The sequence below is a fragment of the Tauraco erythrolophus genome, chromosome 7, assembly GCF_009769465.1.
Source record: "Tauraco erythrolophus isolate bTauEry1 chromosome 7, bTauEry1.pri, whole genome shotgun sequence".
Taxonomy (NCBI): Eukaryota; Metazoa; Chordata; class Aves; order Musophagiformes; family Musophagidae; genus Tauraco; species Tauraco erythrolophus.
In genome coordinates this window covers 18,775,577-18,790,395 of record NC_141471.1, presented here as the reverse complement: position 1 = coordinate 18,790,395, position 14,819 = coordinate 18,775,577, and the positions used below count along the sequence as shown (strand labels likewise).

Below are 14,819 nucleotides of genomic sequence, written 5' to 3'. Positions count from 1 at the left end.
TTTTAAAAACAAACGTTTAAAGTGTTTTATTGTGGGCAGCCATACAATTCAGAGCAAATCCAAGTTGTGCTGTACAATTGTTTTAGTGGGGGCTATTGATTGTGGGGGGTGGGGAAGATGTTTACATGTTGATGCACAAAGGCCACAGTGAGAATAAATATAAATCAGTGTATGAGAACTGAAGTTGCTCCAAATTTCACTTGTTCACACTAATAAACAGAGCATGCAAGTCACTATCTGGTAAACTCCTGTGAAGAGAGATGTTCTGAATGCTTTCCTGGCTGTTAAACTACAGAAGTACCTGGAATTGTATATATGGAAATTAGTTTATTATAAAAGACTATATGTAGACTTTAATTGGTTATATATAAATGAAAAGTTTTCCAATTCATAATGAAATACAGGTATGTTACTGGTTGCAACTTGCTGGCAGTTAACAAGATGCAGAATTTGAGATTGCTGCAGTTCAGAAAATGCAAGGCTCAGTATTTCTAACTCACACTAAGAATGAATGATTCAACTGCCAGTCAAAGCTTCAACTCCATCACCCATTCATTGAGTACACTCAGTACCCTCTGAGAAGTCTGCTTTGAAGTCCCAGATACATTCCTCTTACAGTAATTATCCAGTACTACTCCATTCCTTTTCAGATTATTTAAGCCACAGAATTTGTAGAACAGGGAAGTCCATCATCTCTGACTCTCTCTGCCTGTGATCCCTTTACACAATGGTTGAGTTCCTGTCGTTTGTTCCTCCTTTGTCATATCTTGAGGATAGCCTGCTATCTCTGCTCAGCTGAGCACATCACCAAGCCAGACACAGCTTCTACTCAGAAATGCCTGTTACAGACAGCATCCAACTTACTGCATCTAAATAACTAGATTCAATCAAAAATCCTTTCTAAAATTAATTATGGAAGAAAAGAACTTCTAAGAGTTTGTATAAATGTGTAATTCAGGTTTCATATCTAATTTATTTGCCCTCTGTCAGTGATAAAAGTCACGTTACAAACATTAGCTTTTTAGTACATCGCCTGGGATAACAGCCATGAGTTTGCTATGTTAGCATTCCAAACTGCTTTGCCGAGCCAACCAACAAAGTAATGGACAAGAACTTTGGTTCACTTATATATTTATGAATGGAAAAAAGTCATAATGTAAATTTACTTATTAAAAAAACTTGGGTACAAATTACACATACAGAAGACCACCCATTTTTTGATTCACATGGACACCTTAGACCCAAACAACTCATTGTAATAGACTTTAGTGAGAATACTCCAGGTAAAGATTACAACAATTGGAAGCATCTTGGATTTTTAAAAAAGTATATTTCAATACATAAGTTTGTATGCATGCTTTAAACAAATATAGTTCAAGAATGAGCAAAGAGTCTAAACAAAAAGTAATATGACCAGCACTAACATGAAACTTCTCATCCAGATTTTAATATGTTAGTCTAACGTAGTGTTAGTTACCATGCTGTACTGAAAAATGTAATGGCACAATCTGAATCATGGTTCATTAAATATTATACCCTACTTCCCCAGAATATTTAGGCTGGTCATAAAATTAACAATGCATAAGTAAATAAGTATAACCAGTTATAGACAGTTGCTTGTTTTACAAATTGCCATCAGGTAAGACATACCGTCTCCAGAGACTTAAGAGAGATGGACATTCAATCATACCATTAGAACAGTATGGCCTGAACAAATGGGCACGTTTTTTTGAAAGTATATTAAGACAATTCTGTTAGCTTTTAGTTACCCCTTGTAAATAATCATGGTATGACTGAATACAAGACCCAGCTTTGAAAAGCAACGGATTTTAATCGGCATAGTGCATGATTGATTCAACATAATTCCCAGGAAACAAGCCAGTTACTCGATTGCAAACTCCTTCATACCAGCCGTCATCGTTCTTCTTTATCACATAAATGATTGCACCCTCCATAAACGACAGCTCATCGTCTTTGTCCTTTGTATAGTCATATATAGCAACAACTGTGGATTGAACAGGGACAAGTTTAGCATTTTATTAATAGCACCAGTGTTAACATTCTTTGAAGTACAATTATTTTTTAAAAGACTAATTTGTTATCCTGGTATTTTCCATAATGAATTCACATGCTTTCCCTGGAACATTAAGTCCAGAAAATGAAATCTCACTTTTCTTGCAACACTAGCTACCAGTAAGAAGTGAGTGGTGACTACACTGAACACGCAGTTACACTACTGACAGAGAGGCACAGGTGAGTGCAATACAGTAAAACAGAACGTATAGACACGTAAAAGCAGAACTATAGAATGACTGGCTCCATGTGCGTGGCAGTCATTTCTGGTCAGATTACCTCAAAAGCATATAGATCCCTGTATAGGAATCTCTTGATTAGAGAAAGCCTTAAAAAAAATAAATAAATCTTTCTGTAGAAATGGACCAGCAGAAGAAAAAATTCACATTATGGGCTCTGCAGCTACATAGTATTCACTTCAGTGTATGATCTTGTGAATGCATCTGCTTAAAGCCACCGTACAGAAACGGATGGTCTTTGCTATTGAGCTCCTATGTGGTAAGTTTTGGCATGACTTTTCAAGGAGCTGCAATGAGTGCAAGTATCAAAGTCACTGTAGGGAAAAGTAGAAGCAAATTTACAGCAACATCAGATATTTTTCAGTACCTGCTGGGTGAACGCATTACTCTCTTACCAACCTCCACCTCATTGTGTGCAATTAACAAAGCAGAGATCTCCCTAAGGAAAGTAAACGTCACCACTAATAATACTGGAAGCAAAACCTACCACTATGAATACACAAACTTTGGACATCACAGCCTTACCCTTCAAAACAGTTAACATTGATTTATCAATTGAATTCCAAGAACCTACTATTTTACATATATAAATTCACAGAAATCTGATGTCTCAATGCCTAGCAAATAACGATGCGGTGTATCAGTTATTTTCATCCCATGGGTATGTCCTGCACGCAGCCCAGCCAGGAGTGAAGATGGAACACAGCAGTTCTGCCCAGACAAGTACCATAGGTGCCCTATCCCATTTCATACACTCTATAGTACCAGCCAGATCATGAGAACACTTGCAACACTGCTGTTGACAAAATGGTTGTTGTCATGACACAGACAACTCTACAGGCAGGAAATCAACATCTCAGTTATTCATGGGAAGAGACTTCTGCTATATGTTCATACCTCAGTACAGCTTATAGTCTGCTATCTAGAGCCACTGATAAGTCTCCAAGGAAGCCTCACCATGTTTTATAGTTGAAAGTCTAATGATCCACTCCAGCTGTCTAGTTTGATGGGATATATAGAGCTTGGACTTTCTGGTCTTTTTGCAACACTATGTCTAGATGTTTGCCCAGCAATCCTAACGTAGCTACAGACACAGTCCAGCAGCTCAGCAAAGATGAAAGCCATTTGATTTATATCTGCTCATAACAAAAGATTCTTTTTCTTTTTATCCATTCTACAACACTTGAAGGTATTTTATAATCCTTCCAAAGACGGATTCTATTTTATCACATTAGGTGTAGCCGCAGACGAACTAAGAAAAGAACAGTTCGAGTTCTGGCTTAGCAGGGACAATACTTGGTTTCATCAGACCCAAGGTAAGTCCTTCATTCCCATCAGGTACCATTAATCCTCCGATACTGCAGTAACAGAGTTGCAACGCTTTTCTTACCTTTCTCTATATAGTTTTTAGGTGCCCAAGCAGGATCTCCATCTGCATAGGGATCGCTGTACTGCACAACAGCAGCCTCCTCATCCTCATAATCCACGGGGGGTGGGGGTGGAGGAGGAGGAGAGTCATCAAACATCGGCATCTCATCGGGAGGTGGTGGAGGGGGAGGAGTCGGGCTATCGGCAACTAGAAACGTTTGGAGATTATTTTTTTTCTTAAATCAGAACAGTGTGGAGATGCAAACAAACCTGAGGCTGTACACTGTAAATAAAAGGGGTGGGGGGACAATACACACAGCATGCACTATAATACCATGCACTGATTAGAAACAGAGGCTTTGTATTAACAGCTACGACAGGCGACTACATTTGTTATTAGTGGTCAGATCTATGTATACACGCTACTAGAGTCAAAGCACATGCTGCAGGGCGTAAGCTGCACACCAGCAGAGAGGAAAGCTTCCTGCTCCGACGTCCATGCGCTGAGGGGCTAGCTGCAGCGGTTAGCTATGGGAGGACTCCGAGTGGCACCCTCTGAGCCAGGCGGCAACAGGCCTCTGGAGTGGACCAGCAGCTTGATTATTTTTTAACAAATCCTTTGTCTATAACAATCACTTTAATTTACTTAGGAACACTGCTTCCTTGGATTCCTTTTCTCTCAGAGCTAGCATTAAGGGGACAAAAAGATCTGGTGTGGATCATAGAAAAGGGAAGAAACTAGTGTTTAAGATTTAACCAGGTAAGAGAAAGCCAAGTCATCCTTCTGCAGCAGAAAAGCTTTGTACTGATCCCTATCGCGCATACTAGCTTGTGTGTGTGCACATATCCAGGATTCAATTAATAAATTGAAAACTACAACAGGCAGCTGCTGCTCTTGGGGAAAAAAGTACTCAAGGAATTAAGTGTATAATCCAAAATGTCAAATCCCTGCCCTGAGATTCTCCAATCAGCACAAATACAAGTTGCTTTGGGAAAGGGAAAAAGAGAAAGGCATTATGGTACAAATCACTCTTAAACTCAGTTCATCAAATTAGTTTTCAGTAACGATCACAACAGCTGGCAGCAAAGAAGATAGAGCACACTCAGATGCAAGACATCAAGTCACTTATTGTGTTCCTTTGAAACTGTGGTCCACTACACACAGACCTAGGTATAAGCACTATGAAGGCAGAAGTTACTGAAAGGAAGCTACTGTCACTAAACTCAGCTTTGTTATATAGCAATACAGATTTAATTAGAAGATACTTAGGAGTCTGCACATTGAAAACACAGGCTGAAAACCACTGCTCTAGAAAGGGTTTGACTGGAAGGAGCCATGAGGCTGGGCACGTGCTCCAGAACGTGTAGCTCCCACACACTACACTAATTTCGAGAAGAAAGCCAAGCTGCAGGGCAAGGAAAGAACAACACTGAGTGAAGCTTTAGCTACTGCTAATTACAACAGCACTGGAGATTAGAAATAGTTTCTGTTTGCTTTAATGCTCTTTACTACTACTCCAGCAGTGACTAACGTTTGCTCTTATGGCCATGACAAGAGGCTTGAGCACAGCTCCTGTGTCCTAGCTGGGTCAGACCGGCTGTGCTGGTACAGGGGAAGCCAAATCTCCTGCTGCGAGGGGGCAGAAGCCAGCAGGAGCTGCTGGGGCAGAGGGTGCCGCAGCCCAGGCACCCAGCCTGCTCTCTGCCCCTTGAAGAGCTAATGCTATTCGGCAGCCGCGAGTCCCACTTCTCTTCCAACTTGACCAGCTGAGCTATGTACACCACATCTCTCTCCACCGGTAAGACTGGCTGCCACTGTATTAGTGATTCCCGCTCTCACACAGAAGCCCATTTATGTCACTTGGAGACAGACTAACAAAGTCTTGGGCTGACTGAACACTACGTCTTGCCCGTGTTAACTAAATAGCACTCACAGGCAAGCTTCATTAATCCACCACAGACACATGACAACACTGTTCATGAATAGATTGGTTTTGTGCAGTAGTTTCAGCACGTCTTTCACAAACTATATTTTTCCCCTTAATTTCTGTCTGCAGTCAGGAAAAAAAAAACCAAACAAACAGTATTGAACCCACAATTCTTTGAGATCTTGAGAAATCCTTACCTTAATAAATGCAAAAAGTTGTATTTATTCAACAATGAAGTTGCTTATTTGAAAAGAAGAGGGCAAGAAATGCAAGTGTGAAAGCGCCAACACATACTCTAACTGAGATAAAGTGCAGAAACTGCATGTTTTATGGGAAACATTTAAAACAATTCCACTTCACATTTAAACAAGGGGAGAGAATGGAACAGAAAATTAGACAAGTACCACCCCATGGAAGTATCCCCTCGCCTCTTGCATTTTAAATTAGACTTTTCCTGGTTCTGAGCTTAAAGCAGACAAACTCTAGAACAGCATTACTCTTCCTGGGGGGCGGGGAGCCTACAGAAAACCACACTAAATGAGAAAGGGTAAAAGGACCAGTATTTAAACAGCTCCAAATCGAGACATCTTCCCTTGTACGTATTTACATCACTGTTCTTTAAATGGGGAGCAGCAGACTCTCTTTCAAAGGGCTGGATGTTAGCAGTACAGCCATTTACATCCAATCAGTTGTCCCTGGGCACCAGATACACTACAAAACCTCTCTGAAGAAGACACCCACAGTTTGGGCACAGGGTGCAGGAAAAGGAATAGGCATTGCATAGTTTCTAAGCCCTCTGTCCTTGTCCTCTGAAAGAAGTCCACAGAGCAGAGGATGTTGCTTTCCAAACCCAGAGATCTTTCTGATAAGGAAAAGACAAACCTTCCCACGTCTCCCTAATTCCACTCCCCTGTAGACTTCTTGCAGAAAATGAGGCAGATGACAGTCTAGCACACAATGCCAAAACTCAACAACAGCCTCCACAGCCAGTTTTGCTGAGCGTACACGCAGACTGCCACACGCACCCCTGCCTCTGAAATGAGGCAGCAGCAGCTCAAAGCCATACTCGTTACATAACTTTCAAACCCAAGGGACTGTTAAAAGAAAGAAAATAAAAAGAACAATTCCTAACACCAGATTTCAAGCTTCAGCTATTTTTGCTGCAATTTCATTCACAAGTCAGCTTGCGTTTTGTTGTTGCACACACAAATAAGTCTGTCCCTTTCACCTCCGCTCTCCCAAGGGCTGTGTTATCTCCAGGAGGACAACACTTGGAACAATTCAGAAGCAGGTGTCAGTTTTCTCAAGTTTATCTGCAAGTGAAGACATTCTGTAACCTTCATTTTCAGTAGGTTTACCTCTAGACTTTGAATTTTGGAAAGATTCATCAACACAATTTTGTGGCATACTATTTTACATCAACATGATTCTTACTATATACCTAGCACAACACCAAAACACCTTCTTTTCAGATGAGAATTGGAGAGATGCCTCTTATTGCTAGAGGAATGCTCAGAACATGACCACTTAAAAGCTCTAATGGGAAGCTGAACAGCAACACTAGTCAGATCTGGGGGCCCCTAAACATACTCTAGATCTATGTAGCTACTATGTAGTAGTAGCCCCTGAGATCCTAGCAGACTTCGCTGTGGCTCCCAAACACTTTAAAAGTATTTTGTACTTACTTCATGCCCTGCCTACGTTGCTTTCATTCTGATATGTATTGAACTGCAATGTACTCCTACAGCAAAGATGTCCCCAGATCAGGAACACAACTCTACCCCTGCACTAGCATTTGGGATGGTAACACTCATCTGAAACGAATCAAGCAGTAATGGTAAAAGCAGAGTTACCAGTACAAAACACCTTGCAGCATAGATCATAGCCAGGGAGCATATCTCTTGCACACCTAACAAGCAGAGCTATGCTGCAAGAAGCTCAGTAGGGAAACCTGGCTAGAGAACACAAAGAAACGGAGAATGAAATGCTGATGAGAGGAGAAATACCTTACAAGCTCTTTTGTAATGGCATTAGATAAGACTGCACATTTTCAATCGACTGTACAGCCTCCTGAAACTACTACAGCATTAGAGTCAGTGGATACATGGTACATATTTTGACAGTCTATATAAGCCTTTCTAATAAAAACTAATCAATTATCCCTAGTGAAAAAGCCTCAGGCAGGATGATTCAACATGAAATTAATATTTTTTAATTAAGATACATTTCTATATTCACACCAAGCAGATGCCACATATTTCACACTGTATTTCTATAATAAATTTGCAGTTCAGAACTTAAATAGGTCAGTAATAATCATGCATATGTTACAAAATATTGAAGAGTGTGCCCTTCAGCTCCAATAGCATATTGACACTAGAATGCAAGATGGTATTAGCTTCTGGAAAAGGAAACAAAATAGAGTCTGACTTGCCAGCCATGCATGCTAGAAGAAAGTAGGCTCTACCCTTTAACAGCTCAGCTTGTCCAAACTTACTGTTTTCCTGCACCCTGGCCACGAAGCCTGTGAGAGGTATCTGTGGAGTCAACTGAGGCATAGGGGGAGGGGGTGGAGCAATAGAAACTGGTAGCAACACACACACACCATATCCAGGGAAAGTCAAACAGACAGAGGGGAAAAAAAGGAAAAAAAAAGGAAACAAACAAAAGCAGCCATCAGTAACAAGGACCACAAAACAAAGTATGTAAAGAACAACAAGAACACACACACGGAAGAACCTTCTTCAAGTTTGTGTTTCCAACAAGGCTGAATTCGTGGTTAGCCAATCAAGGATCAAAAAGCAAGGCATGCCCCTGCGCTGAGCTGAACAAAAAGCTGAGTGCAGGCTGTGTGTCTGGAAGCTCACAGGGAGTGTGGTGAAGGGACCTGCTCCACTTCACTCGTGGAGCTTTTCATCTTACTGCCAAGTAAGGATTACTCAAATTTAGTAGTCGTCTTTTAAAAGTATGGAACTAGAAGTAGATGTTTTGCAGGATTCTGGATTCCTCCTCTAAAATAACAGTACTCCATCTCCAGCAAAGCAGCACTGACACAAAGCAAAGACAACTACTTTACAAGGAAAAGAATGCTTAATATTCTTAATATTCATCAGAGACCACCTTCCATAATTTTGTTCTGCTGACATGGAGGCAGTGGGTTGACTTCTTATGTTTTTGTTTTACATAGAAAGAGGGACCTTGTTGCTTGTTGGTAGGCAAACCAGATGAGTTTAGAGCACAACAGAGCTTTATTTTCAATTATTAAGTTCTTCTGTGGTTAGAGGCGCTCAGCAACCTAAGAGGCTGGCAAAGGCTTCAACAGCTACAACTGGCTACACTGTACTCCCCAGGAAGCACTTGCAAGCTCATTTTCTCTGAAGTATCTACCTATTTGGTGAGTAATGAGATATGAGACACGTGGCAGCAGCGCTCAGAGATGCTGGGCTGACAGCTGAGAGGTTCAACTCTTCTCTCTACAGCTAGGAAAGAGGCATGGCAGCAGGAGGGCATGCCATTCAAAGAATTAGCTCTGTCAGGATGTACCCCCTGAAGCAGGAGGAAAGAAAAAAAAAAGAAAAAAAAAACCCAAGACATCCACTCATCTGTTTATACTGTGCCCCTTCTCAGTGGAGTTTCTCTTGCACTGAAGCAGAGAAATTCCTGTGAAGGTGGGAATTCAGCGGAGTACTCCCGTTGGAACCAAATTTGAAAGAGGTTCTGTACTTCCAAGTAAGCAACAGTTTTAAATAAAGCCATAACTAAGATTAATGTTTGATGAATAAAAATGGAGCATTTAGTTCATTACAAAACCAATAATCAAATAATCTGTATGGGAGAAATGATCAATAAAATAGGGTAAACAAACAGGTTTCTCACAAAATTGAAGTAAACATCTAAGAAAAAACAGAATATTTGTTAGCATGAGAAGTAAAACCTTAAGGAAACATGGGACCTGGATTTAATTTCAAGACAGTAGCATTGAAAAAAAAAATAAATCACCAGTTATAGAAACAGAGGAAAACAGTTTAAAGTAGAAAAACACACCCATCAAAATACTGTTTAAAAAATGTTGACCATCAGTATTTTGAAAACACCAGAGAGGCTAGATTAAGGAACAGGACCTGCATTTGAGCAAAAAATTGCTTTGGACAAATGTAAATGTTCAGCAATAGTGGCGTGCACAGCATTTAAGACAACTGAACTATTTCCAGAAGTAAAGCCCTGTTTCTTCAACAGAACACAACTGTTCAAACAGGAAAGAGTTTCTGTTGTTATGGTGAATTAATCTGGGAGAACAAGAGCATGGAGGAAAATGAAGGGCCCGTATGGGTGAGAGAGAGTGGGAGGAAAATCAGGATTGGAAAAACAAAATAGATAGGTACTGTGTCTGCATGTAAAAATGCTTTCTGATAAACATAATAGTTCTAAACCACTGAGAAAACTCTTCACCTCAGTGTTTCAAACATTTCATATGCATTCTTTCCTTAACAGTAAGTACACAACAGCAAACACTGACTGGTCCAAAGTGATCTTCAGCCCAAACATCAACATTTCTTTTTAAAAGAAATATCATTCTGAAGTTTAAAGAGTTGGCACACTGAAGAACATCATCAGAAATCATTAGAGGACTATCACTCCTCTATGCGTATCTAGTTAAAATTTATGGAAACGGCAAGGAAGAAGTTTCCTGATAGAAACAGCTTTCTACCAACACTCAGGTAGATCCTTATTTTGCAGATCTTTCTGCAGTGAACCTTGTTTGCCCTGTTGGGTAGGTAGGCAGGATGCTGCTAACTAAAACCTGCTCACTTGTCCACGGCATCCATCCCTTCCCTCATCCATCTCTATCTATACTACTACTAGTGTGGAAGCACACAGGAAGAGTCTGCTAAGAAGAGAGACTGAGCTCTTCTTTAACAGTCAAGCTTAAAACTAAGAACAAAGGAGAAACTAGGAATCAGGAAATGATTTCAGAAAGAGAGACAGGGAGGAACTGTGTAATGGGAAAAGTCTGTTACGTGAGCACTGTGCTCTGACAGTACTCTCTTGCCACTAGCCGAGTAGTGGAGGGACTGTACTACAATCACATTAGGTCTCCTGCAAAAAAAATCTGGTTTTAGTTATGTTCTCCAAGCACACCTGAAATCTTAAGTATAATGTGCCTATAATTAGATAGGCAATCATAATAATTTCTTATCATGAGTAACAGCAAACAAGTCAGAGTAAAACAGTATAATTGCATATAGTGCAATCACTGTACAACTTCAATATGGTTTTTCTTGTTTGTTTTCCTTCTATTTTAGGAAAGAAAGCAGTAATTTGATTGATGCTCTTCATAAATGAATTAAAATGCCATGCATGCTTTTACAATCATTTTGCTCAAAACAGTTTGCGATTTCAGAGCTCAGAAGCTTACTTGAATTTTGAGAATAAAGAGGCCCGCCATTAACATGAGGTTGAGCAGAAAATGGGGCAGTCACAGAAGGATTCCGTCTGTATCCACCAGAAGATGCTGAAGAAGTGGTAGAGTTGTGTCGCGAGATTTGCCTGGTCATTGTGCCATACTGGGAACCAGGAGCTGAACCCGGAGCAGCTGAAAAGCATTAGCCAGAGGAACCAAGGAAAAGACTTAAGCAGAGCATTACTTGGGACAGAATGCAGAAAATAGAAAAAAGCCCAGAACATGGGAAATACTTGATTACAGGTCTCCAATAATGTAAGGCCAGTAACAGGAGATTAACAGAAAACAAACATCCCTGTTATAATCAACAATGAAAAAAAAACCCCATACAGGACATAAATCAACACTTTATATAAAGGGCATTTGAGAAATGCTGAGAACTACTTTGAGAGACTGGATTGGACTGGAAAATTGAATCAGCTTCCAACTCCTAAGCAAATCTCAATTATTCTACATGCAATACCCTTTATTAAAAAGCACACTGAAAAAAATCCCACATTCTGCTCAAAGCAAATGTTTTCCATTGTGAACCAGAAACTGCCTCCAATCTTATATAAAAAGACACCCATAACAAAACAGTAAAACAGATGTCATTAGCTTCAGACACCTGGCACACTTATCTATCATATTTGCTAGTTGTGCTTTTATATGGATGGAATTTGCACGAACAAATGAGAATCACCAATGCCAGCTGACAGAAAGACTTGCTATTCATTCTTCAGGATGAGCACCCATTTTCACCTTCCACATGCTTGCTGCACAAACTTCAAGGTTAATAAAACAATTTAAGCTCTCTTTTGGATTAACCTCTGACAGATAGAGAAAAGAATCACACCTTGCAAACTAATGAATCTCACATGTTGAGGTCACATAGATCAATGCAATTTTTAAACACAAAAATTGTTTTGCAATAAAAGGTTTTGTGCTTTTATACACACATGTATATATCTTATATCTATATATAAATATATACAAAAATGCATACACACACATATATAGAAACACCGTGCGATCAGAAGTTTGCAGTCCTATAATGCTATCCAAAGTCACTTTCACTTAACTCTTCAGTAAGGGAAAGTGCAAAGGGTTATGTGGGTCAAAGCCTCCAAAGCTAGTTTCGTAACACAATAACTTTGTCACCAGCCTGTGATAGGAAAGGGTGGGGTATTTTTTCCTGCCTGTTTTGAAAAGTACTTCTTTTAGATCCCATCCTCACAGCTATATGTAATGCTTGAAGCAGTTTTTCAAGAACTGTTAGCTCATATCCCCAGGTCTTCCAGTTTGCCGCCAGCCTGCAGCATGACAGAAGCAAACCCAAGCCACTGTGACCAGCACTTCTGCTTTTCAGCCACCTTACACCCACAGGATGGAATATATACAGCACACTACACATTAGCTACCATTTTCAAGCCAGAGTGCAACTGTTGTGGCTTAGTTTCAGCTGCAGGAGTGATACAGCAGACTACCAACATTCAAGCTGATTTTGAGTTCTTATAGATTAGACTAATTGGATCTACTGGATCTTAGCTTTATTGAGAATAAGGATTTCAAGCAACTGGCAGTCTTTTCCCCGTACCTTGTGCATTTACCTTCAGAGGCTTTAACCACAGGAAATTAGTGGAGATTAGATTTGTTTTTTAAAAAAAAATATCCCAGAACTGATTTTTATACTAAAATCATGTAGATCCCACTACAGAAGGAAAAAACCACCCTCACTAAGTCCATTAGGAAGAGATGATTATTGATTATGCAGCATGACTGCAATCACTTCAGCATTGACACAAGTCTCACCTATCAGACTGCCCATCGGGAGAGGTGGTGGCAGTGGTGGTGCTGGCGGGGCTCCAGGAGGAGGAGGAACAGAAATATGTGCTAATAAAATAGTTTACATTTCCAATTAGGCCATATATTTAAAAAAAAAAAAACAGAAAACCAACAAACAAATAAGAATCCATGGGCACTTGATAGGCTTTCCAAATAGATACAGAAATTCAGATTTGGTCTGATTTGGTCAACAGATACAAACTCAGGCCTTGATCCTACACAGGGCTCTGTACCTGCACATCTTTATTCCCATTGATTTTTATGGGATGCCAGAAAACCTACATGTGTGTAAGAAAGTGAAGACTTGTCACCTGAGGAACAGAGATTTAAGAGTGCAATAGCAAAATTACATTACAACAAAACTCCACTGTTTTTTTGTGCAAATTAGCTTTATGTGCTTACAAAATAAACAAGAGACTTGGTTTATTACCAAGATAATAATCCTGCTGGCTTGTAATAAAGATGGATCCTACACATTCTCACCATTCATCATTCTTAAAGACAAGGGAGTATGCTTTTGATGCCGAGAGATCCTGCATAGTTCTCTTTTATTGTTATGCTGTGCCGTGCTGTCTCTCCTCCTGTCCCCTCCCCATCTTGATTATCTTGTAAAAACATGGTCTGACAAAGGTGTTTTAACCATCTGCTATCTGTAAGTGATTGTTGTGCAAGTATTTTTGGTAAAGAATTAAAGCTTCAGATGCTCCTCAGCACTCGTAAGAGATTTCTTGACCAAGACTGTGCTTAAGGACAGTTTCTACTCCATCGTATCCGATGAAAATCCCTCTGCAAACACAAGCGACTGACGTGACTGCATTAAGTTAACACGGGAAGAGTCCCACGTACCTGGTCCAATGGTTGGCGGTGAAGGCGTAGGCACGGCAATGGGAATGCCAATACTGCTGCTTCCACTGTTCTCTCGACTGCCACTTCCTCCACTACTACCACTATAAAAGAAAAACACAAGTATTAGCACAGCATTTCCTACAAAGGCCTATCAACAGTCACACTTTTTGTGTGAGCTCTGCTAGCCTAACTCAATTACAGACTGTTGAAAAATCCCCTATAAAATGCCTGTCTCTACCTACAATTGCATACAGCTAATCAAGTCTGGATGAATTACACTCTTAATAAACGGAATTAGGTAAGCTGATAAACATCACTATGTATAAAATGTCTAATTAAATGCTTTAAAAAATAAAAAGGTAAGCAACCAAACAGTTCTAGGTAATGGCGTAACAACCGCAGGAATAGTTCAGGGGCCTTGTAATAATTGAAAGTTAGTAAGCTGGGTCTGGAAGAGTTCATGTCTAAACCATAAATAATTATTTGAGATTATTTATACTGTTGACTGAAGGAACATTTCCTCTACTTAGAATAGAAGTTTAGATTGCAAACTTTTTAACTGAGAACAGCCACAATAAACCAGCTGAGGTGGCGTGTGCTGTGGGGTATGGTGTGGATAATTTTCTGTATACCTAACACTCTCCCTCCCTCCATGCACATGCTTTTTGTGTATGAAAAGTTTGTTTCTAAGATAGCCTGAAAGGTAACAGCACAGCCAGGTAACAATTTGTCTAAGTATTGTTACACGATATACAAATTAGAGGCCAGCAATACGGATATTTACAGAACGTACTTCTAGTGAACTACTGGATAACATTTCTACACATGCCTTTGGAGGCCATAACACTTCTTTTCATTGAGGGAACTGAAAAAGAATCCAGATCCAGGCGGAATCCATCCTTGTTCTTATCCAAGAGCACTCCTTAGGCCAAGGCTTGAATTTATATGGATTAAATGGATAATACAAAGGGAATTAAGTAGTCAAGATGTTTTGAAGCCAAAACACCACTTTAACCCATCCATGCTAATTAAAGAGTACTCAGTGATGTTATAGTTTATCTACCATTCCTGGGTAGCTAC

At 39.9% G+C, this 14,819-nt stretch overlaps 1 protein-coding gene across 14 annotated transcripts in view; it reads right to left on the bottom strand.

The window, feature by feature from the left end:
• Positions 1-1,114: 1,114 nt before the first annotated feature.
• ABI1 (abl interactor 1) overlaps positions 1,115-14,819 on the bottom strand; it is an 84,019-nt gene continuing 70,314 nt past the window's right edge. For 3 of the 14 annotated variants that reach the window (XM_086614420.1, XM_086614419.1, XM_086614422.1), the window contains 3 exons: positions 13,740-13,840; positions 3,703-3,888; positions 1,115-2,005 (listed from right to left, as the gene is read on the bottom strand). In XM_086614420.1, coding sequence (XP_086470546.1) covers positions 1,830-2,005; positions 3,703-3,888; positions 13,740-13,840 — 463 coding nt within the window. In that variant the 3' untranslated portion in view covers positions 1,115-1,829. Of the gene's footprint in view, positions 2,006-3,702; positions 3,889-8,105; positions 8,193-11,024; positions 11,202-12,860; positions 12,942-13,739; positions 13,841-14,819 lie in introns of all 14 variants that reach the window. The other 11 variants (XM_086614424.1, XM_086614413.1, XM_086614411.1 and 8 more) reach the window with 7 other exon arrangements.